The sequence below is a fragment of the Alligator mississippiensis genome, chromosome 11, assembly GCF_030867095.1.
Source record: "Alligator mississippiensis isolate rAllMis1 chromosome 11, rAllMis1, whole genome shotgun sequence".
In the NCBI taxonomy this organism is placed as follows: Eukaryota; Metazoa; Chordata; order Crocodylia; family Alligatoridae; genus Alligator; species Alligator mississippiensis.
Window position 1 is genome coordinate 39586151 of NC_081834.1, and position 25436 is coordinate 39611586.

Below are 25436 nucleotides of genomic sequence, written 5' to 3' on the forward strand. Positions count from 1 at the left end.
TTGATTAGGTTCGAAAAGTTTCCCCGGAGTTACTTAGGCTCCGTGGGTCCAAAGTTACAGGAAAGGGATACGTCTGGGATTGCGCTTGGCGACGGGGAGAGGCGAGAAGCGAAAGCTCCGTAGGCTCGGTTCTATTGCCTGCTTACCTGCTTAGCCGGGGGGAGGCGCGTTGGGTCCGCAAGGGTCCGCAGCGCTTGGAGATCTTCACACAGAATCTCTCTCATCCTCCCTCCTCCGGCTTGGGCGGAAACTACCCAAGCCTTTTGTACAGCTAGCAAGCCAATCACTAGCCGCCACATGTGCCTACATTAGGAATGGGCCAATAATGTGGCGCGAATCCTAATACAAATGGCGGGAACTCCTTTGCAGCGTGTATCACTATGATGCAAAAGAAATGCACCCTGCAAAGAAGCTGTAATTTGGCGGGAAATCCCCGTTGCACCAGAGTTCTCTCTTGCAGCAGAGAACTCTACTGTGCAAAGAAAGCGACAAATAGCGGGAAGTAATTTAGCGGTGCCAAAGCGCACACACAAAAATCACACCTTTGGGTTGTGACATCATGTAGACATCCACTTGAATTAAAAGGAGAACAGTTGCCTTTTTTATCTTGGTTTTAGTTCTTGGAGACATGTTGTCCACATGTTTCACAGACCATGCTTTCCTATTACAATAGAGTCCTTTATCACCTGGATTCTGTACAGATGAAGAAACTGAGGGGGTGTTGGGACTTCTCTGCCTATTATACTTTCATAGAATAAACTTTCATATATTATTTTCATATAATATATTTTCATATATTATGCTTTCATATAATAGTCCTTGGTACAATAACTAGGAGTGCAGAATTTTGCTGATGACAAAGCTGGGAGGCATCGCCAACACAGAGCAAGATCAGGGTATTACACAGGAAGAACAGGATGACCTCATGGTGTGGGGTAGTAGAAAGGGAGAAAACTCAAGAGAACAAAATGCAAGGACAAGTGCTTAGGGACCAACAACAAGAACTGCTGGTATAAGATGGGAACTCTTCAGTTTGAAATGACCAACAGGGAGAAAGACCTGGGTGTGTTCTCATACTATCACACTAGACCTCTGAGACGTGCGCTCCCTCCCCACCAAGTGATGCACCTATGAAAAAAGCAAATGCAATCCTGGGATTCACTGGAAAAGGCGGAGCTGGAGAAGTCCTCGTGCTCATGTACAGGTCACAATTGAAATTCTACCTGGATCGCTGAGAACAATTCTGGTCACCCATGTCTGAGAAAGATGAACTCACACGGGAACAGTACAGACAAAACCTTTACAACAATAACGGCCATAGAAATCTTGTCATACAAGAAGAGACTTAAAGAACATGGGGTTTTTTTCCCTAGCAAAAAATGTGAGAGGAGATATTCTCTAGATACAGGTACGTCAGGAGGCAAACACCAGAGGGGGAGAGAAGAGCCATTCAAACTAAAAGATAATGCAGGACAAATACTTATAAACTGGCCATGGGTATATTTAGGCTGGAAATGAGACCGTTTCTATCCATCAACATCGCGGTTCCAGAATATCCTTCCCATAGGAATAGTGAGGGCAAAAACCCTAAGTACTTTTAGGATGGACCTTGATACACTGATGAAGGGGCTTGTATGGACACAGTGACCTAGGAGGTCCCTTCCAGTCCTTTTTCTCTGATCCCAAATTGTTATTCCCTCCAACACTTCACAAGGGTTTGACATCATGGGACCTCTATCAACATTGCATCCACTAGAGCCTACATGGGTGCCCCTTAATCACATCTACATATGATGACTGGAAATTACCTGTGTTGAAAGAACACAAAGTTTGCCAACTCAGGCACTTTAAGATTACATATCAGTGCCAGAATGAGTGCTGCCAGGGTGCCCTTAATTCAACTTCTGCATCCTGACCCAGTCCTGTAAACCTGTTGTCGCACTACAAATTACTACTTTTCAAATTTCAGCCTCCAGCCAATTTGACAGCCATTTATTTATAAGAGACTGAAGTGGGGAAGCCTTTCTTTTCTCCACTGCTGTATGTAATTGCTGGGAGGCTGGGCACTGCCACCTGATATGGGGACAACCAAAAAACCCCAAAAAAGACAAAAGGGCAACCTTTTGTAACCACAGACCACAGTTTGAAACCCAGCCTGTGCCACAGGGCACAAATCTCCAGCTTCCAGAGTGCCCAGGCCAGCTGTGCTCACCCTTACTACCTGATGGCAAAGAAGAGCGGCAAATTCGATGGCAAGGATAAGCACAGGCATGTGAAAGCAGCAGGGGGGATGCTGTGAAGAGTATGGGCAGCACACCACAGCTGTGGGCCATGAATCCCTCTGTCACCCCAGGCCAGATTGGACCTTTGTGACCTATAGGTTGCTGACCCCTGCTCTAGGGCAGTGGGCTCTACTCCAAGGTTTGCTGGCAACACATTGCTTGCAAGATTGCCACAATGCACATGGCCACAGAAATTAAAGAACAGAAACTGAAGTTGTCAAGACAATGCTGCCCTCAGTGTGTTACCTGCTCAATATTCTGGGCCATGGGTGAGCAAAGTTTGGGGATCGATGACAAGGGGATCTCTTCTTTCTTGGAATGATGGGTAAGCTGCCTCACACACTTGTGGGGGGATCTGGCAAGGGTCTCCCATTTCCAGAGATGAGACGTAACCAAATGCATTCTCCGAGCTTTCTTTGCTATGCTGCTCATTAACCCTGCAAAGGGAACCATGAAGGGGCAGAGAGGTAGATTTGCCTTGGAGTGTAATAGCTTAGTGGCAGGCTGAGCCAAAGAGGGCAGTAGCAGGGTAGGAAGGGGAGGCTGAGGGCAGGGTGATCAAGGCAGGCTGGGCTATAAATCAGTCTGTGGGGAGGCTGCTGTCACTACAAACAGCCAGCAAACCCTGAGGCAGGTCACAGCACACGCTTTGATCAATGAGAAATGGACCTGTGAAAGCTGCTGTGAGCAGGACCAAGGGAAATCTCCAACCACAAGTGCTGCAAAGGTGAAGAAACAGCAGCTGATAAAAGGCAAGGGGGCAGCGCCCCATCACAGGGGAAAGGCAAACAGCCAGACTTCAGATTCAGTGAGCCAACAACCTCTCACAGACCCCAAGTAGAGGAACTGGCTGCCTCTGAGCCCTGTGGTTGGGCTGGAAGCTGTAGAAACTCATTGTCAAGCCGGTCTGGAAGTGAAAGGGAAGCTCTCCTGAAGCCAGAAGAGAAACCCATCAACTTCTCAGAGCTGCTGTGGTCTTTGCATATTCACATCCCACTAATGCTGCATCTCTGATCCTGCAGAGAAACTGCCAATGCTGAAATAGCTAAGCTAGACCCTGCCACCCCCTTCAAGCTCTCCTCGCTTCACGGTCACAATCAGGGTGTAGGAGTTCTTTGCCATGAGGAGATTAGTGTTACAAGGTGAGGAAAAATGTTGTGCAGATGGGTCCTGGCAGCAAAGCAGCCCATTACTCTCAGGGAGAGGCCAGAGATCAGTTAATCTGGACAGGAATTTTTGGAGGAACAATTTTTCACCAGAAAAAAGCCAGTTCATTTCAACTAAAGTGGTTTCTGAATCAGGGCTGGTTTTTGATAAGCTCACAAGCAGAGATGCATAGTTAGCCATGTTAGTCTGAAATCAAATAAAAGGCAGGGCAGATTTGCACCTTATGGGCCAACTAAAGTTGATACATAGTAGAAGCTTTTGTGAGCTGAAGTTCACTTCATTGGATGTATCTGCTAAAGTGAGCTTTTAGCTCACAGAAACTTGTGCTGGATATATCGACTCTGGTTAGTCTATAAAGGTGCAGACATACCCTATTCTCTTTATGATAACCCCCTTCCCCACCAGACTGGAAACATCCTCTATACAAAACAAGTTCTATTTTCACTTTTCAAACCAGAAAATGAGAGGGGTTTTGAACCTTTTTGTGTTGAAATTTTGGTCAAAAACTTTAGACTAAAAAAAGGCAATGTGATGCGACAAGACATTTCATTTGATCTGACTTTAATTTCTATCTTATATTACATAAAGATTTATATAAACATTTAGTTTCTCATTCACAAAAAGGCAGGACAGTGACAGTGCCCTCATCCCCTTGCTTTGCCTATGGTTAGGGTGTTCTTGGGCAACGGACCTAGTAGTTGTGTGACAGGATTGATTGTGTGGCCTTAAGAACAGGTTAGACAAGTACTTGCATGAGATGGTTTGGATATGGATAATCCTGCCTTGGGTAGGGAGTTGCACCAGACAACCTCCTGGGGACCCTTCTGGTCCTACTTTTCTGTGCTACAGTTTTATGAGATATCAACTTTTCAACCCGATTTGGGACAAGGAAATAAATGTGTTGACTTTTCAGAAATCTTTGCAAGATGGGAAGAACGTTACAAATACACTTCCTAAATTTCACTCCTAGCCACAGTTCCCAAGGTGGTAGATCCCAATAAATGCCAGGAGAATAAGGTACGTCTCTTGATCCCTTCACTGCCCACAGCCACTGGGTCAAATGTGCCTTCATGCCAACCGCTGGTCTTGGCTATTGCTGGGTAACTTCAGGTGTCAGGAGGGACAATCAAACTCTACAGCAGATTTGACTGGGCATCCCAGCTGGGCTTTCTTAACCTGCTGCTTGGGGAATGGGGCAGATAGGGTAATAGCAAAACAACATGCATGCTACCTGGAAGCTGAAGGGAAGCGTTTGCCTGTTACGGATTGTCTTACTGGGCTTTTTTTTGGATTTGCCAACCTACCTGATGCAGGATGGAGACCACTTTTCACTGGGGCACCAGGGAGAGGTGATGGGTCTTGGTCTTCCCCACCACACGCACATCACTCTTCAGTGACTCCCCTCTGTGTCTTCCCAGATGACTGTTGCTTTCCCTTACACCTGCTTCTCCCTCCAGAAGGCCAGTCTCCCTGACTTCTCCTCCTGGTACATCTCCCTGGCATCTGGTCTCCCTTCCCCAGCCAGCAATTGAGAGCCATGGGGCTACAGTCCGAACTGCTCCAATTGCACTGGGAGCTACAGCTGAGTTTGAGCCCACAGAAGCAGAAAGACTCGCTCAGGATATCCCCCTGCTGTGTCTAATTAAAGCCTATTCCCAGCCCTGAAAACCCCTGAAGTCCATCTACTGTCTTAGTTACTGAAAGCAGGCTACAAAGTGCTGGTACCCTGTCCATATTGAATCAGGACCTTGTCCACGTAGGGATGAGGTGCATTGCCCCAACCCTGTGCTGAGCTTACAGAGGGCTTAATGTCTCCTTCACAGAAAGTGATCCCACACACTCCTGAGAAATGCTGGATTGGCTGGAGGAGATGGGTAGGGGGTAACATCCAGGCCACTCATGCAGCTTCCTACATACTTCTAGGGACTCCATAAAGTAGTACATGTGAGCTCAAAGGTTGTGGATGGCAATTGAACACCTGCCTTAGCCTCACTGAAGCTTCCAGGAAACCAGATGGGTTAATCATCTGTTAACAATAGCGGCATGTTAGGATTAGGTGGATACGGAAACTACAGCCAGGCCTTGTTATCAGAAAAGGTGTGAGAAAGGCTGGTTATCAAGCTACTGAACTGAGTTCCTTATTGATACAAAGCAATAAGGGATTTGAGTCTGCTTCCTCTTGCACCTATGCCACTCAGTTTAATCAATGAAGGAAGCTTGGCATTCAATGTAGCACAAGTTTATCTGAGTAGAGTAAGAACAGTTGCTTCCTCTACACCTTAGAGGTGTGAACCTCATACTTTGTAGTAGCTTCTTTGGTATAGAAAGATCATGGGAATTTAATGCATGACCAATAATTTATTCCATTAATTTCACCTCCATTTTTACCCAGGTTTTCTCTGCAATCAGATTCTCTGCTTAATTTTATGCCTCTCTTATTCCTTTCTTCATTGTTACCACCAAATAATTCTTTTCTGCAGCTGGCTTGGAATCAATTTGTAGAAAGCATTTGATATTCTGAATAGGTGATGTGATATCTCTGCCTTTTGGTTGGCCATGACAAACTAACTAGCCTGGGATATAAAACTGTCTTTCCAAATGTTCTGCTATAACTGCTCACAATTCAGAAAATATCTCCAGAAATGTTAGCTTGTATTTCAGGTATTATTCTAATACTTTAAATAAAACTTTCATTTTTTATGGCTTTGTTCATTCTTGTTTATCACGAACTGAGTGTAAAAAGGATTCCAGGGTTTACGCTGTTGTTCATGTGTGAATTATAATCCAGCATTTGATTTTTATGCTGCTCCTAATATTACAAATATAAATATATAACTGCAAAGGCATGATGTTAACATGTCTATTTGCTTATTTGTGCAATGATTTGTTCACTCTTGATTTTGTAGTAAAATCGAAATAGAGAGGGATGGAACAGAATAGTATTTCAGAAGGTCTGACACTATTGATGAGATCAAGTTAATTTTCCAGAAGAGTTTCAGCTGAAGTGGGGGAAACCCCATGATGGTGAGGAGCTAGATTTTGAAGATGCCAGAACATTTCATTTAGAAAATATTGCAGAATGTAATTTTTCATTTAAAAGTTGCCCTAAATTTCAGGGGAGGGATTGTGGGGAGTGCAAGGTTTGTTTGTGTAAGAGGATTTAAAAACAAACAAACCTAAAAGTAAAATGAAGCCTATTCCTTCATTTCCAAACAACCTTTCTGGATTGATCCAAGCCAATTTTTTTCTGTTGACTCCATTTCAATGAGATTTTTTTTTAAACCTGAATCTTTTTCAATTCAAGCCAAACCATTTTTCCCTTTTGTATTTCAGTTACCAAATTGGAAATCCATTATTTGCCCAAAGATTCACCCTAACATCTATGTACTTCTTAAAACTAAATAGTTCTTCTAAAATAGCCATTTTAGTCTAAAATCAGTTCTTCTATACTTATCCATGTTAGTCTAAAGTCAGGCAAAAGGCAAGAGAGAGATGCACCTTATATAACTAAACCAGAAAGGCATTGCATAAGCTTTCATAAGCAGAGGGCTTACTTCAGCACCTTATGAAACTAGCCCTCTGATAATGAAACTGTATGCTGGACATCTCTGATTTACTTAGTTTATAGTCTATAGCCTACCCTGCCTTCTGCCTGCATTTTAAAGCCATTTTTGTTTACATTATTTTTGACTTCAGAAAGAAATGAGGGTTTTGGGTTGCAGTACCTTTCTATATCTGTCAATGTGAGTGGCGGTCGGGAAGGGGTTTGCTCCGTATAATAGGCAGGGAAGCGGGAGTCTGCATGGAGTTTCAGGGTGTCAGCTTGTTATCTTGTGAGTGGTTCTCCTCTTATTATAAACTGTTGCTACTGTAAAGTGGGATTATACATTTAAATAATAATAAGGGCCTCGTTGCCTGAAGGGAAGCATATAGTATTTACTGCATGTGCACCATTCATTGGCCAGCAAATGCAAAGATCATACATGCATGAACCTAACAGGGCTCTTTCCTCATTTCTCAGGGTAACATTAGACTGAGCAAATTAGCAAGGACAGTCCTGCAGGGATCTTAGATATGCCATCTTACAGTCCACCCCTAGGCAGGGATGATAAAACACTCAGACTCCCAAGACCCATGGATTACCCTTTTCACTTTTGAAACAGCTTCCAGTGCAGATGGGGAAGGAGTATGACCCAGAAACAGAAAGTACATTTGCTCTAATTGAATGAGCCCTTTGCAATGAAGCTAAAGACCCTGCTTTGGTGTAAGCTCTCTGCTGGAATAGCTGCTTGCCTTGGGAAGATTTGCTTCCAGGGTTGATCCTGAGGACTTTCAGCACATCCAAATCATAGAGAAGCATGGCTGGAAGGGACCGCCACAGGCTGTCTAGTCCTCTGCCTTCAAGCCTGTGGAGCAGCTGGGGCAGGTGCATTCATTTCTTTGGAAAGCTGTTTCTCAAATAGGGCAGTTGTACTACCTTAATTCTCCTGCCAAGGTGGCATCTGCTTTCACTCTCTCCATCTCTGCATGGTGCCACAGACACAGATTTCTAGCTCTCCCCCGACCTACTCCAGGGGTTGTCTTTTCCAGCCACACCTCACATTTACTGATTTACTCCTGCTCCAATTAAGCCAGCTAGAAGACATAGCAGCACAGGCTCCTGGGCTGTGGTACAGACAAAGAGTCCTAATTCCAGCTAGGGTGGCCATCATAGAGGACAGTCTGGTTGTCCTCTGTCCTCTATTGATATGAAGCCAGGCACCTTTTTATGTCCTCTATTTTTCTTTTGAATGTGCAATAATCCTGTTTGTCTTGAAGAGAAAAATAGAGGTCATAAAGGCATCCGGTTTTGTATCAATAGAGGACAGAGTAGCAGAAAACCAGAATGTCCTCTATGATGGCCTCACAAGGTACCTGTTTCCTGCCAGTCACCTATTTACAAACAGGATCATTGCCCTAGTACTGGAGCCCAATGGCCAACCCAACAACAGCTTCCTTGTTCACATTCCTCACCTGCCAAATCAGTCACAAGGGGCAAAAGGTTTTATAAAGCTGGGGCAGGGAAGGGAGGTTCATGTTCCCCAGAATTGTGTAATGTAGGGTAAACCTGAATGCTGCTTTTGGCAGAGGTCTCGCCCAGCCAGCTTTTACTTCCTCTTTGGTTTGATAAGCTAATAAATGTGTCTGAATTGATCTGTTTTCTATCATTGCACAGCGCTGTGGCAAGCGGCCATCCATTGACACTTCTAGCAGCCAAGTAGATTGCTTTGTCTTTCAGATACAAGCTAGACTATGTGAAAGGATGTGTGTTGGCATCTTTGTGCAAGTCTGTGTACACGCTAGACCCAGGCCTTTGTCCAACTGACACCAAGCAGGGGAGTGGACCCACCGTTTATAAAACTAGTGCAAAACTCCTTTAGCTCATAGGCCGGAAGCAGGGAGGGAGAAAAAAAATCACCAATAATTCCTGTGTGAAGCAATTTTGGGGAAAAGGTAAGAACCAAGGGCAGGGACTGTGCTAGGGAATTTATAATATAATACTCCTATCTTTCTGTGCCTCAACCTCTACTCCTAAGAAAGGCATTTCCATAGTACCTCACTCCTGTTCTACCCCTTCATGACTTCTGGGTCAGCTGCACCATAGCTTAATTGCAAACCTCTGGGATCCCCAGTGCCTCAGCAAGCTAAGGCTTCCTAGTATGGATACTTAAGCCCAGATGTTGCCCCAGTGTCTCCCTGGTTGGCTCTGTCTACAGGAGGGGACCTCTGGAATGAAAGAATTGCAAAGTTACTCAGGTCCTGGTTGCCTGAGTGAGAATGCAAAGCAGGGACCTCCAGGGCTTTGCAGAGTTTATGTTTATTACATGAATCACCTTTATGAGCCAACCATGTGATGTCATCAGAAAGCCAACATCAAGTTCATCAAACAAGATCTGCTCTCCATAAAACCATGTTGATTGGGTCCCTTATAAAGTCAGTCCAGTATTGCCATTCCTATGACTTTGCCCAATGTCAGTCTGACCCATTTGTAATTTTGTGCATCCTTCCGTTTACCCTTTGTATCTGCCGGCACTACAGTGCTGCCAGCTCTCTGGATTTTCCAAGGTTTATTGAGGATCAAGCACCAAAGGCTCAGAAAGCTCCTGGATGTGATGTCTGGATCATGGAAAGCCAGGCCTAATTCTTAGGCCTGGGAAATGAAGAGGAGGGGTAGGAACAGAAGTCCAGAGACAAGAATCAAGGCAAGATCACAGCCAGTGGTGGGGCACAGATACAGGAGCACAGGTACTAGTGTCACCTGTTGGGACTTTTCCTGTGTAGATGTACCTGTCTGCAAAACACTGGGTCTGTGCAGGCTTTGCAGCCTGTTCAGCATAAAAGCTGGGCAGGTGGAGTTAAAAGCTGATGTAGTTGCTATCTATGAGGAGCCCCCAAATGCATCCTCATAGGACCCTTTTGCACTGAGGCTGCCACTGTCCAAAAGGCTCACTGTATTTCCTACTCACAGGGATCAGAAAACAAACACACTCTCACAAATTGCCAAAAGGACTGAGAATGCCTGGAGGGGGCCCTGAGTGCCCACTGCCCAGGTCCCAGGCAGCCCTGGAGTGTTGGACAAGCCAGGTTGAAGGGCCCACCTTGTGGGCTGGGGCTGGGTGGCAGGGACTGCAGATGGGCTGAGGTCCCCTGTTCTAGGCCAACCCATCCAGGCTCTCCAACAGCACCCAACCCCAGGGCCTCTGAGCCTGTTCCCAGTGGGGTGGTAAGTATGCAGCTTACCAGATCACAACTTGCACACCCCCCACAGGGAAGTGTTTAACTCATCAGGACAAGCAGAGAGGCTGCAGCAGGTTCCCAGTGCCTGTACTGGGGAACTGGAAGCCCAAGAAATTCAACTCTCTCACTCTGCCAGACATATGGGAGAGTTTCTGGAGTGAGCACTCTTGAAAGTCACATGAATGCTTTAAATCAAGGAGAATGGGTCTCCTGACTATACTCCCTGCCAGCACATGCTTCTCTTGTCTCTCTCCCCCACAGACATCCTAGGATGCTTGATGAACTCCCTGGATTTTCTCCTTGCTTCCTGGGAAACTTCAGTTCTAGAGCTAAACCTTGGAGAAGTTGGTGATGGGTGTGTGCTCTACCCGCGTTATTCGCTGAAGGCAGTGGGACCAGGAGATTCAAAGCAATCTATTAATTCTAATAAGAACATGCCTATGAAATCAGGCAGCTCTGTGGGAAACTCCTCCCCTTCCCATGACCCAGAGCCCTTGTAATCTCTGGGTTTGGGGTAATGGTGCTAATAATCTGAAGTGCTGATGCTCTGTAGCCTCATAATTGGGGTTTTCACTTTAGTCACCCACCCTCCTGGCTTAATTCAACTTCTGCAAGCGAGCACAGTTGGACTGAATGTAGGCTGTAATTATAGGCCTGCTGCACTGGAGACAAGCCCAGGCTCATTCATGCTACCAGGGGGAAAGAACAGTATCAGCCCTGTGACTTGTGCCACATGGTCAAGTCCTTGTTTCGGGGCTTGGCTAGTCCTGGGGCCAGAGGCAGCAGCCAGGTTCAGTGACCAGATGGCTGTGGGGGAAATGCCTTGTGCTAGGTCTTGGCTCAACTACGTTCAGAGATGTCACATTAGCTGGAGAAGCTACAGTCTTTTGCTCCAGGTGCAGGGGGACCCCTGACAGGTCTAACAGTCTCTACTCCCTGGTCTTAGTACTGATGCCACTCATGAGAGCTTTAAGAGTCACATCTCATGCCCTGCTTTGACCTTGTGTCTCTGTGCAGAGCAGCTGAAATGCCTGCACTGATTATGGGTGGGAACCCCTCTCCACAAGCATAATTTTTTGTGTTGTGCTCATAAATAACCTGGGCATCTGGTTTCAGCATCTTAATGCAGGATGTGTGAGACCTATCGGTTAGCCTGGCCTGGGTGTCCCACCTAGCCTCTGTCTGTAGGGAAGTGAAGCTAGTAAAACTACTAGCTGGAAAACCTGCCTCCAAGCCCAAGCTCTGGAGATTCTTGGTTCTGAGAGTCCTTGGCTCCATTCCTGTGATGATCACACAAGACAGCAATCACTACAACATCCTACTGCAGAGGTCACCAGTGCTTATTAGTAAACTAGCTCTGTTCTCATCCACCCTGGCTTTACACTAATATCACTCCCTAGATCTCAGGGCAACTTCTGGAGAGAGCAGGAGAATCCAAGCCAGTGGTGACAGGTTGTTGGGATCTAGCTGTGGCCGCAGGAACAAATTATCAAGAGGAAAAAGGAGGGGGAGGAGGCACACCAGGTTAACTGCCCATTTCCATGGTCTTTCCCTGCAGCTCATGAAAGGTAAGCTGCCATTACTTTCACCTTTGTGAAAGACAACCAAGTCATTATGGTTTTATCTTCTATTTCCTGTGGGGTAAGAGTGCACAAAGGCAGTTACCATGTGGGGAACCTGCCTGCCTTTCCCTCACTAGTAAACTTGTTTGTATGCCCGTGGCCATGCTGTTACTTGCTCCAATTAAGGGTTTGTCTAGGGCACTCAGGAAAGTTAATCCAAACAAGCCTCTAAAGCTAACTGGTTAAATGGCATTAAACTCCTGTGTGGATGCTCTCACTTTAGTTGCTGTAATCTGCTTTGTGGGCGAAGAAAGGGTAGTTTGTGTCTACATGGAGGTTTAATGTGGTCTAACCAATCCACTTTAAATTCACAGTTTTAGTTCAATCACTTTCAAGAGTGTCATTATGCTCGCAATTCCTTAGAGGTATGGAATGAACATTAGCTCTTATTAGTCATTGATACCTGAATACCAAACAGCAATTACCACTATCTCTAATTACAAGAGGCAGAAGCCAAGGCAAAAATTTAATTGCTTTTATTTTGTCAGTATTTAAAAATGGGGGTTTGGGTGCCACATGTGCTAAGGTAAACAGCTGACAGCCCAGAGATTGCAAGTTCAAAACTGTAGCACAGGTGCTTATGGTGCAGCCCTGTCTGATTCCAGCAAATCTGTGAATTTTTCTAAATCCCTTGTTACAAGGATGCAAAAGAGGAAAGGAAGTACCTGAAAATCAAAGCCATTTCAAGTTACTCATCCACAGCCCATTTATAAGAGTTCATCCTTATCCAAATATAGTTAAACTTTCAGAATTATTTTTAAAAGCCATTACCTACATCAGACAGTTTGTAGTTGTCCTTCTTTAGCAAGGCAAGGTAGATTTGCATCTTGCAGACTAACAAGATGAGAGGTGCATAGCATAAGCTTGCATAAGCAGCAGGTTTGATTCATCAGTTCCTGTGAAGGGACTTTATATAAGTTTATGCCAGTGGTTCCCAAACTCTGACAGATTGTGCACCACCAATTTAAAATGATACAACTTTAAGTATCACTAGCAAATTTTTCGGTTCAACCTTAAGTACCACTAGCACATTTTTGTCATATCATTGTAATAAAACTCTTAACTCGTAGCAGTGGTGGTATCCATACTACAGATTGGGACCCACTGGTTTATGCTATACATCTCTACCTTGCTTTCTGCCAGGCTTCAGACTACTTCTTCTATATGAAGTCATTATTTAAACAGGTATTAACAGCAGCAATCAAACTGAAGAGTGAAAAGCAAATACAAGTATAAAAGAAAAGCTAAGCTTTTAAATACCAAAAAGAAACAACCACAGATGAGCTGAGTACAATCTAATAAACTGAAGCAAGGGAGATGAATTAGTGACTTTAACAGAGGTTGTCTACACAGGGTCACAGAGAAACACAGATCCAAATTAGCTCAGACTCTGACCTTAAATTGGTTTGCCTAAGCTGCATTTAATACTAGCATGGACACTATTCAGGACAGCCAGTTGGTGCCCTAGCCAACTGATACTCAGGCCATATAGCTGCAGCCTGTCCTCAACTTCAGTGCTGTAGGGGATCTCAGATGTGTGATTTTTGTCTTCCCCCACACTGGATTGCTCATTTATGCCAGGGACAGAGTCCTGGCTCTGTTGAAATCAGTGGGAGCTTTGCAGTTCACTTTAACGGGGCAGGGTTGCCTCCTAGGACACTTTGGGGCACTGTAATTTAAGCTGCTGAAGATTTGCACCTCTGCAGCAATGCAGGTGTTTTGCTGGAAAGTTCTAGGCACTTTTCTCTGTGGGAGACACTGTGGGCCCCTGGGGTGAGAGGGAAGCACTGTCTGCTGAGCCATGCTGCCCTTGGGGTCTCCAGATCATCACAGTCCATGCAGCACACCCTGGGCAATGATCTCAGGGGCCTTTGCAAGCCCACCCTGCTGCAGCAGCTTCGCTGGGGTTCAGAGGCAGCCCTCCTCTAAGCTTGCAGGAACAGAAATGTTATAGATATGTAACAGCTCCCATCTGAGCAGTAACAGGAACCTTCCCTAGGACCTCGAAGTACTTAGATCTGTCAATGACACAGCTGTTCACAGAAGAGTCCTGCTGGTGGGGCAGGCCTGGGCATCCTATAGCGATGGGAGGGGGTTAGAAGTTCTCATAGTGATGCACGAAGTAGGCCTGGTCCTTCCTGTTGATCTGCTTACAGGCCTTCTCCACGTTCTTGGTCATCCCTGGGGGGCCGCAGCTGAACACACCGATCTTCCGCACCTGGGGAGGGAGGAAAAACAAAGGGGCGTCTAATACCAGAACAATGAAAGCCTGAGAGCAGGGACTTTCCAGCTGGCCTCCTGCACTGGGCTAGGCTCATTCATACCAGCTCATGCCCCTCTGCCGGACCCTGAGCTGCACATCCTGCCCCCCTCAAGTGCTACTTATAACTTCCTCCCACCAGTAGCATGGAGTAGGCATCCACTCCAGCTTCCAACAGAGACAGGAAACAGATGTTTTCATGGAAAAGCGTAAAAACAAAGGGTGTGTGGAATGATCCATCCTTTACCCTGCCCTCTCAGTCACTGCTAATAGCCCCAGTCACTAGGGCTTTGTGAAGCTTTGTGGAGGAGATTTGGCTTGATTTGGTGGTCAAATCTCCGAATCCAAATTGAATCAGCAGGCCAATTTAAAGGTCTTAATTGATTCAAAGCTCTCTGCATCTTCAGAATGAGCCCCTGACCCTCACCCCCACCAGCTGCCCCGCCCAGGCCAGCTCCGGCCCTTTAAGAAAAAAAACCGGAGAAAAGCCCCAGGACTCACCACTCCTGCAGAGCCCCCTATGTGGCATGGGGATTGCCCCCACCTGTAAGAGTGGTGAGTGTGGGGGTGTTTTCCGGTTTTGTTTTTTTTTCTTAAAGCACCTGGTGAGTCAGGGGGGTTTTTGCAAAGAGCTGGGAGCTGGGGAGGGTGGGGCAGCCACTGCCGGGGCGGGGGATGGGCCTGGCAGCAGCCAAATCTCTGAATCAGATTCGGCTGAATTGAATAGGGACAGTGATTCGAATCACTGAATCAAATCACTGTCTCCCGAATCAGCCAAATATGAAACCAAAGCAAATACTAGCCACTTGGCACAGGCCTACCAGTTACCACGGCTTCAAGTCAAGGTCCCTCATGCCTTTCACAGCCCTGTAGACAAGTGCTGGTCCCCTGGGACTCCTTCTGGCTAGAATAACTGTCTCTAGCTCTTCTCAGCTCTATGCACTGATTTTTTTCCTCCTCCCAACTCCCAGTGACTTTCATCATTCTTTAAACTCTGTCGAGTTTGTCAGTGACTGTGGAGGGAGAGGAAAGGGGGAAGGGACTAATGCCTCCTAGTCTGAGACAGCTGCGCACAGGCAACCCTCATCTGCACTTGCACTTTCCGCTGCCAGAGGACTCTGCACACATGGGTCAAGTCAGCCCCAGACCTGAGATGACTAGGAATGAGCTGATCCCACTGGGAATTTGTCATTTCACTTCTGTCTCTCAAGGAAGTGAGAGGGAGTTGGAGTTTGGGTCTGAAGACCAGAAACCGCTGTCAACCCTTGGACTATTAAGGTGCCCTCATGTGTCCTGGTGACACTGTGCAGTGAACGCCTCAGAATTGGTGGCAAGCTTTTCTGTGGAGTTCAAAGCCCTTTGGCTCTGGCTTTACCATGGGGGGCAGAAAGAGATTTGTATACCCTGGACCAGCGGAGACCTGCTGAGGTAAGGACTGGTCACTCTCCCTGCAGGTGGAGAGCAGAGGATGCCTCTCCTGTCCTCAGCATGGCTTCAGCACATCATCGGGCCTGCAGGACACTCCTTTTAGCCCAGCCCTGCCCCACTCTGCTTAGACCCATGCTCTTTTTGTCCCAGGGCTCCCAATGCTAAGTATAATACCAGTGCCCTCAAAGCCACTGTAATATGGGATTGTTAGAGGTTCACAGAGGTTGAGGGCTGGCAGGCACGGACCTCGGGGTGAACATCCTGCAGCGAGTTGAAGAAGTGTACAAACGGAGGCCGCCCGAAGTGCGTGATGGAGCGCAGCCCCGTGAACAGGCTCCGGTTCAGGACCTTCTGGAAGTGCCGCTCACAGATGTACTGGAAAGAGAAGGGCAACCATGAGTCAGAACAGGGACAGGGAGCCTGGGACAAGACCTCCCCATCTCTCACAGGGCACAAGTGGAGGCCTGGCACAAAGGGGCATGGAGAGCCCTCAGCTAGCATCAGTCACCAGTCCTGACCTGTGCCCTGAGCATTGTCCCAGAGAGGATAATAGCTGCTCTCATAATGCATTTCCCAGGCACTGGGCAGGACCCACTGTGAGGAGAGCTGTGAAGCAGCCTCAAACCATCAAGGCTGTGTAGCCCTGCCTTGCTCCCACATCGTTGCCTGACCCTGACTGCAAGCTGGATATTGCCCCACTTTGCTCCTTGCCCTGAGGCAGGGACTGGTTCCTTTGTGCCATAGTGTAAGGGGTTCTGCCACCTGGCCCCTCCCCAGCTGGGAAGAAACTGGCCCCTGGCCTGGCCCCACCTGGGACCTCCCCCCTTCCCAGTGCTGGGCACTGACCAGCATGGTGGTGCGCAAGTCAAACTTCTCAGCCAGCTGGGTGATGTAGATGTGCACTGAGACCAGGTCAAGCTGGTCACTCTCCTCCAGCTCACGAATGATGTCGGCCAGCCACTCAAACTGCCGCTGCGTGCGCGTCACCCAGATGAAATAGATCTGGGAGCAACAGAAAAGGGTCAGCACTAGGGCAGCAGAGCATCATCCCCCACCCCTGAGGAACCCTAACTTGGGGAACCCCACAGCCATCCACTGTCCTGGGCAACTGACAACTAGACACTGCTCTAGGGGACTGCCCACGGTGTCCATGTCCTGTCAGATACAGTAACCAGATGCTTCTCCAGGAACCCTGCAGCCATATCCTGCCCTGGGCATTGCCCAGAGTTGGCCTTGCCCTTGGGGACCCTGCATTAGCCCTGGGAGAGATTCCTGGCTGTGGAATCGAAGGTGGAAGCTCTGTGCTTAGGGGGCTGCACAGAGATGGGTGCTTCCACTGGGTGCTCTGAGGGCAGATGGGTGTGTGAGCCATTCATAACCTCTACAGGGGCTGCCCCAGGTTAAATCCTCAGCATAGGCACATGGTGGTGGGGGCTGATGTTGTTTTCAGCAGTGTAGCCCCCTGCAGCCATTTCTAACTGAACGGCAATAGAAGAAGCAGCAGCTCTGAGGGCTGCAAGGCACTGATCTTACAGCCTCCAGGAGCTGTGGTTAGTGCCAGCCAAACTTGGCCCTCTGTTCACTCTCCCCTAAGAAGTCATGCCTGGGTGGTCTCTGCTAGATGTTCCTCCCACTCGGCATGGGGCAGGAGGACACAAGGAGGGTCCTCTCTCTCTGGAGGACTCTTACCTTCTTACACAGAACTTTGGTGCTGAGCGATGACTTGAAAACCAGGTCCTTGAGGATGGAGGCAAAGGGTGTGACCCCAATGCCCCCTCCCACCAGCACAGACACCTCAAACTTGTTCCACTCCTGGTGGCCCTCACCAAATGGCCCGTCCAGGTAGAGCTGGAAAGAAGCTGGGTGTTAGCTATGCTGGGCTTGTACAGGGCTTGTGGCAGGCAGCCCTTCCAGGGACTGGACATCTCACACATGGGAAACCATCACAGCTATCGAAGTGCCATCATGACTTAGGTGGCAGGCTGAGTCAGCCCAGCTAAGGTTGGACCTTGTGGCTCCAAGCAATCCAGGCATCTTAGCTCAAAGGTACTGGCAACTGAGGGATCCCCTTTCTCCCCATACCAGGCTGGGGCTTGCTGGTGAGCCAGCTCAGAGACACACGCTGTGAAGGCCCATGCACCACAGGCCTTTAACCCCCAAAGATGCAGCTCTGTCCTCTGCAACCCACACTGGGCTGACTGGTGGAAATGCTGACTTTACCTTGGGATACTGGCCAATCTCAGCCACGCTCTCAGGGGAGTACAGCTCCCGCAACCGGGTGGTCCAGGGCCCAGCTGCTCGGATGTGAAGGCTCAGTGTATCCTCATGGGGTGCAGAGGTCAGGGTGAAGGGATGGTACTCATTTGTGCCCAGGGACAAGCAGGCGATCCGTACCCACTGCCCAGATTTGTAGTCAAAGTCCTGCGGCCGCTGAAACTTGAGGTAGGTGACACCTAAGAGAAGGACAAAGGGCTTCCTTAGCACATTTCCTGAGGTACTGGCTGCTCACACTACACCCAAATGAAGTACGCTGGGGAAATGGGAGAGGACTATGAGGGCTGCAGGGAGCTCCAGACCTGGGTGCAGGCTCCATGGCTCAACTTGCAGCCAAAGACCAACCATGAAGAGGAATAGAGAGCCCTGTCTGGATGTCCATCCAGGAAGAGGAAGAACTTGTGTAGGAAGAAACCAGGCATTTCACTGAGGGCTAGGAAGGTGGTACGGAGCCCCAGCACTGTGCTGCTAGAGGATGGGAGCTTGTCCCGGGGGCTGCCTGGCAAGTGGCTTTGGGGCTCTCCACAGCATCTGAACAAGGGGAAAGCCCAGGGAACCTAGGAGGGAATGTCTGGTTTAGCCTGGGAGTACTTAAATTCCCTACCAACATGCCTGAAGCAGATGTTTGGGCCTTTACGTCACCAGTGAAGAGGCCTAATGGAGTTGCCGTGCCTCACCAAGGCACTAGGAAGGCTGGCTCATGGCTGTGCTTAGAAGGTGTGAGGACTGTTGTTATCACAGGACATGGCTCCCTCATAACATCTGCAGCTCCAAGATGAATGCAGCTCCCAGCCAGCACCAGCAGCTCACCTGAGGCCTTTCCAAGGAAGGCACTACTCTGCTGACTTGGGCAGGACAGGAGACAAGGAGCTGGCAGGCCCGAGGGAGGCAAAGATCTCAGGCTGTGTGGAGCACCTGTCTTTCACATCTTGGAGACACCAGAGATAGCTCCCCTCTCTGCTGAGAACTCTGCAAGTTGCCAAGCTCCCTCTGTCTCTGCTGGCCCACAGGGAACCTGTCACCACTGTACCTGATGGGAGGAGCTCAGCTTTCACCACACTGATCTCCACCTTCTTCCTGCTCAGGCTGATCAGTTTATCACCCCCATAGATGAGAGCTGGGATAATGAAGTAGATATGGAAACGGGGCTGTTGGATCAGAGCGTAGCTGCCGTGGAGAATGATCTGGGAACACAACAGTGAGCACAGCTGTTACTACCACACTTAGTGCTAGAAACAGCTCATGCATTAACATGCCCCAAATGGAGCAACAAGATGGTGGGGCCATAGCCAAGCACAAGGCTGGGCCACAGGGCTCAGGGAGCATGTAGAATCACCCATGCTTGGGAGAGATAGGGTTGAGAGATTACAGGAGGATGCTAGACACAAACAGCAACAATGCCTCGTGCTTCCCTCAGTAGGTCTCCAAGTGCTTTACTAAGGAGGGTCAAGATTATCACCATTTCACAGCTGGAAAAACTGAGGGGCAGAGAGAAAAAGTGACTTTCCCAGAGTCACCCAGCAGCAGAGCCATGAACTCTGCTCCCCTGAGTCCCAGTCAAGTCAACTCTCCCTTAGGCCACACCATCTGCATTAGAGTCAAGACGCTGTGGTTGCTTGTGCTCCAGTCTGCAGGTGCTGACCTTTCTCCTGGATCTCCCCTCCTGCACTGAGGGATATTATCTTCTTTACCAGTCACATTCATCTGCCTAAGCTCATGCTAGTTTGCAAGCTATTAACCTCCCTCCTGCCTGGCAGCATCCCTTGGTACTGCTGCCTTGCTCCTATGGGGGACAAACAGGTCCCAGTGTTAGGTCTATATCAGGAGGTCTCCTGAAAGACTAGTTAAGAAGCCCATCTGCTCCCTACCCCCCCTCCCCCACCCACTAGATCCTTGCCTACAGCTCATGAATGCTGTGCACTAGATACACAATATACACATCAGTATCCAGTAATGACAACTAGCATGACAGCAGGAATCAGAGCCAGCTTACTAGGATGTAAAGCAGCACGTAGAGGTGGTGGGAGATCCAGAAGCCCCGGAAGCTGACACGTCGGAAGTGGTGGGTTGCAAACACGTACATGATGGCAAGGATCACAAGCAGCAGAACACCAGTCATTCCTGCAAGAGACAGGGTTGGGAAGTAATGGAGGAGGGATGGTCAGAATGGGCTTGGCCAAGGAGGGGGCCATGCCTTGCTAGGAAATGTAGAGATGTTGAAGCAATGAAGACAGACTCACTAAACACAAAAGCACAGAGTGTGATGTGCATGGACATGCTCACACCACTCTGGCCTTACCTGGGACGGTCTGAAAGAACCACCAGTAGTACTTCTGTGGGAACTGTGACCTGGAGGGGAGCAAAGTAATTAATCTTCTGACAACCAAACCATACAATCACACACCCAGCCACCACAAGCCCCATGGAATTTTATTTTTTTGTAAAAATATATGTCTCTCTCTCTCTCTCTCTCTATATATATAAGGTTATACATATCTACACTCTGAGTATCACTCCCCAAAGAAAACCTTAACCTGTTACAAAAACTGCACCCATGCAGCCCACACACCCATACAAAGGTCTGCTGGCCACCCGGACCCATTACAATATCCGCACTGTGTGCTATACGCACAAACAAAACTCTGGTCTCTCAAACCAGGCAATCCTTTCCTTCCATCTCCAAGGAATAAACCCAATGCCTGCTGATGGTAGGCCATCCACACCTGTTCCAGCTACACCCACAGTGACAATGCTACAAGGCAATGACAGTGCTTTTCTGGGATGATGTCACTTCACCAGTGTAATGTCATCTCCTAAGGGAGATCATTCCACCAAATATTAGCACGTGTCAGGCTGAGAGAGATCTCTCAGGCCATCAAATCCACCTCACTCAGTTCCCTGTGTCAAACCCCATGCTCTTCCATGCTCTTCCCAAACTTCTCAGACTGCTCTGCTTTCCTAAGCCAGCCCTTCTCAAAGGCAATGCCTCCCATCCAGGCTTACCCATCATCCATAAAGACGCTGGAGAAGAGACAGGACAGAATGCTGAGAGGGCTGACACAGAAGATGTAGACATTCACAACATGGCCCGCAGTGTGAAGAACTGCAGGAGACAGACACAGACAGTGAGAAGGCAAATACTTCGTCACATTGTGCTGTCGCTCTGTGCATGAAACTGAAACACACAATCTGAATAAGATTGGCAAGGAGAACACTGTAGTCCAGCAGTGTCTATTGGCCAAGCAACCTCAGTTTCCCTTCCTTCCTTCTGAATCATGCTACAGCACATCAGTTTTCATCTCCTGACCCTGTAAGTTCCATGTGCATCTGCATACTTTTGCCCATGTATCTGCCTCAGCCTGTGTTCAGCAGAGCTGCTCAGACCTAAAGGACCCTGTCTCATGCCTGCTCCTATCTGTGAATGCTAAGTTGCTGGCTTGGATTGATGCTATATTTGCCATCGTACAGACGCTAGATTGATACTCCTGCTTCCTCCCCAAGTAACTAGTCTACCTGAGAAAATCAGGGCTCCCATTGCAATCCAGCGATGGAAATCCACAGCAGCATCAAAGGGGATGTAATAGTTGAGGAAGGTCTCCCGCAGGAAGGTGATGAGGTTGCGGCACATGGTGAGCAGGATGTAAGAGTACATGAAGGAGATGCTGGCTGCTGCCCCTCGTGAAATGATGATGCCAACAAAGGTGGTCTGTGCAATGCCAGTGGGAGGGGATGCAAAGGCGTAATCTGTAGACCAAGCAGGGCTATTGTGTTATGTAGAGAAGGAACTACAGGGCACTGAATACCCAGGTGTGAATGATACTGGAGAAGGGGTGTGCTCACTCTTCGGGCCTCTCTGGGATACAGGGGCAATAAACCTGTTCATTTCCACCTGGGAAGCTGGACATGGTGCACTGGAGGGGTCTGGCATTAGGAAGCTCATAGTCACTCTTTGTTTCTGAGGCCTTCTGGGTGGAAGCCCCAGATTTACCCTCTGTGAGGCTTGGGGCTACTCTAACTTCTGCCAGCAATGCATGGCATCCCCACGGAGCATCACGGCAGTGGAGGATCGATATAGTGGGCTCTGCTGTGCCTCTTCCAGTCTGATATGCTACTCCCCTTCCCCAGGACACTTCTATACTGGTGTAGGGAAGGGTCAGAGCAGGAGCTAGGCCTGCCAGTGAAATATAATTCCTTTCTGCTCACCCCACTCTAATGACCAGAACTAGGCCCCTTTACACTGCCTGGAGGGGTGGGGGGTGTGACACACAAGTCTCACTAGAGAGTCCAGGCCTTGTCATCCTGCCATCTAAATGGCTCACAAACTCTACCCACTGCCTCAGTCATGGTCAAGCCTGAGGGGTGGCTGCAGCCCCTGAGACAGAGACTTCTGCTGCCCTCCTTTCTGCCCTGCCAGTGTTTCTGGAACCGGCTGCCTGGACCCTGGCTGGACACTCACAGTATGCTCTCTCCACAAATACGCCAGCTGTAATGGCAGAGAACAGGACCACACACACAATGTGGCGCCGGTAGTTTTCAATGAAGCGCTTGAAAGTCTGGATCTTCTGCTGAACTTTGCTCCTCTGGTATTTCTTCCTTTGGGCCTCTGTGTATAAATGTGGCTGGTACTGCATTGCCCTAGAAAACATGAACTATGGTTGATCCGACATGGCACAAAGGACCCAACGCTGCACCCTGAAGAATCAAGGGCCAAATTCCAAAGGACTGCAAGAGGGAGCAGGGTGTAAATCAGTAATATAACCACAGTGACAGTACAGCTCCTTGTTGGCAGCAGATCTCTCAAGTACATTTTACAACCCTCACACAGGGGACACTGACAGCCCTTGTCCCCCTGCATTACCTGTGGCAGGTTAGTGTCTTCCAGGTGTTTGGGGGCAATGTGGCTTGGAGCTGTCTAACAAAGTTGTCTGTGGAGTTTTAGCAATAGGTTAGACCAGCACTTGTATGGGATGGGTTGGATAGGGATGATCCTGCCTTGATCAGGGGGTTGGACTATGTGACCCTGAGGTCCCATCCAACCCTACTTTTCTATGATTCTATGATTCTGTAACCTCTATGGGGCAGGGACTTCCTTACTATGTGTCTGTGCTGTACGTAAACTATGCGCAGTAGCTAAAAATATGTGTCTGTGCAGTACCTAAAACAAGGAAACCTGCCTCTCTTTTTTTGTGTTCTTGCGGCACTATCAGAATAAAAACAGTGATAGTCTATGCAAATGTGTATACAGTAATATCAGCAGATAATATTAACCTTACACTGCATTGCACAGAGATCAATACTCACTAATGAAAATATATAGAATTAAAGGCAGATAAGATAAGCTTTAACGGGCAGCTATAAAAGGGAGTTCATTATGGTAAAAAGAAACCTGGAGGAAACACCCAAGGCATGTGGCAGATAGAGGCTAGTGGAGAACCAAGAAACATAGATTTCATAGACATTAGGGCTGGAAGGGACCTCATGAGATCATTGGGTCTTGCACACATAGACTTCTTGGGTCTTGCTTGAGATGCATCGGTAGATGCAAGCCAGAATTTTGTTTGCTTTGCCAGCTGTGGCATCACATTAGTGGCTCATGTTCATCTTGTGATCAGTCATGACTCCCAAATCTCTTTCAGTTGTGGTGCTACTGAGTGTAGCATTACACTACCTTACACTGATGGTGCTCATTGAAACAGGGAACATCCTAGCTGCAACAGCCCAACCACCCATAGGGTCTCAGGTCAGACAGGACTCAAGGAGAGGAGATTGAATACTCACTTTCTGCCCAATCTCTTCCTCAGTTCTTGCCCTTGGTGCTCCATGGGCAGCATGGGGATTTCCGAAGTTGGGGCTTCATCCCTGTTTGGGACTGTGCTGCCAGGAGAAAGTTACATATATTCTAAGGATGCTTCTGGGTATGTGTTTGGATGACACAACATGGGAAACAGACAGGCTTGCTCTCTCCAATGCACTCTGAACAATCCCACTGCTATGGTCAAGTGGGTCATGCTCCAAGAATGTGAGGGCTGAGCCCATGGAGGCCCCACCCAGAGGTCCCCTGTAGGTCTCCTGGGTTCTTCCATTGCACTGTAAGGGTATGGCCAGACGAACTAGATATCACAGGGTAAAAGGGTTTTCCAGCAAGTCAGCTCCTCCCTGATAATTGCCTCCATGTCTTTCCCTGCCCTTCTTTCACTGAGAGGTAAGCTACAGTGGTTTAGCCTCTGCTTGCCATGGTGGCGAAGAGTTTGCATGTGGTAGTTACTGAAGAGTAGCTGATGTGCAGTCAAACCTGTCCCCTTTTACCTTGTGGTAAATAGTTCATCTACCTATGCCATGAGTGTACCAGATGCACACCTTGTCAGGCATCCCAGTTCCCTGAAAGGTAAAGGCTTCCACCATTCAGCATAAGCTGAGGTTCCATACTAGAAACTGGAGGTGAAATCCAGAGAGATGTGTGTTTCCTGTGCTTCCCTTCTGGAGCAAACTCCCCAGCCACCCAACGCTCAAGTCACAGTGGGAAAAGGAAAAGGGATGTATTCTCCTCTCTAGGTGCTATCCCACTCCCAGGCACATGCTGGAGCTTCAGAAGTAGCTGCTTACTTTCCCATCCTGCTGGCAGGAAGGCCAGTGTGGAGTGATTTCTGGAGAAGAACTGAAACATAGCTGGCAGGAGGAGTAGGGAAAAAGAATGGAGCAGCAGCAGCTATTTGGTAACTGTCTGCCAGGGGCATGGAAAGCTTACCCATTGGTCTTGGCTCTATTTATGAAAGAGACACGGTTGTGTAAGTTCTGTTTGAAAACCTCAGGAACGCCTTTGGAAAGTAGAAAGGACAAAACCACCTGTTACAAACGGGCAACAATGAAAACACATTTCCAGGGGCCCCCATTGTCTTGCCCTTGCCTCTCTTAGGGGGGACTTGCCAGGACACATTTTGGACAGTCTGCTCTGCTTGGGAGATGGGTCATCATGAGTTGTACCATGGGAATACTGAGAGCAGAAGCCAAGGTGCCAAGGTGCTATCTTGTACAGCAGAGTGCCTGGTTGGGTAAGCTATACCCAGCAATAGACATAACTTCTTCATGTGCTCATGAGGAGACACGTTGCTCCCACCGTCTGCAATGTCTACAGGAAGTAATGTAACTCAAAACGCCCTACCCCACACCAACCTTTGATGCAGAGCTGGGTGAAGCGGAGCTCCGTGTCATGGTCCCGCAGCATGTAATGAAAATTCTCCCATGTCAGCTCGTCCTTGTCCTGAAATCCTGAGGCCCTGAACATGGACTCAGTGACTTGCTCTATCTGATCCCTTGAGAGGCAGTTGTTGGAGATCTCAATGAAAGACCTAGAGAAAGGGGCAAAGCTGGAAGCTCCAGAACAAAACAACCCATTCTCAGAAAGCATCAACATGGACCCTCCTGCATATGATGCAGCCGACCAGTTTCAGGAATGATTTACAGAGTGGCTTCTGTTGGGGTTGCAAGACTGTCACTTCTGTCCTTCAAATGAAACTAGACAGAGCCCCAAGAGTATCAATCACAGAGGAAAAATGAGTTCTGAGTACAGAGTTGGTGATGTCCAATACAGGGCACTGGGAAGTTGAAGCACACAAGATTAGTGACCAC

The 25436-nt window shown here is 48.2% G+C and overlaps 1 protein-coding gene across 1 annotated transcript in view; it reads right to left on the minus strand.

Annotated features, from left to right (window-relative positions):
- Positions 1-12308: 12308 nt before the first annotated feature.
- The window catches only part of DUOX2 (dual oxidase 2), a 47548-nt gene continuing 34420 nt past the window's right edge, over positions 12309-25436 (minus strand). The window contains exons 21-34 of the mRNA XM_059714849.1: positions 24981-25156; positions 24556-24625; positions 23589-23684; positions 22267-22445; positions 21324-21554; positions 20814-20913; positions 20110-20159; positions 19804-19931; positions 18841-18994; positions 17757-17989; positions 17226-17384; positions 16383-16538; positions 15783-15911; positions 12309-14066 (exon numbers count right to left, since the gene is read on the minus strand). Coding sequence (XP_059570832.1) covers positions 13944-14066; positions 15783-15911; positions 16383-16538; positions 17226-17384; positions 17757-17989; positions 18841-18994; positions 19804-19931; positions 20110-20159; positions 20814-20913; positions 21324-21554; positions 22267-22445; positions 23589-23684; positions 24556-24625; positions 24981-25156 — 1984 coding nt within the window. The 3' untranslated portion in view covers positions 12309-13943. The remainder of the gene's footprint in view (positions 14067-15782; positions 15912-16382; positions 16539-17225; positions 17385-17756; positions 17990-18840; positions 18995-19803; positions 19932-20109; positions 20160-20813; positions 20914-21323; positions 21555-22266; positions 22446-23588; positions 23685-24555; positions 24626-24980; positions 25157-25436) is intronic.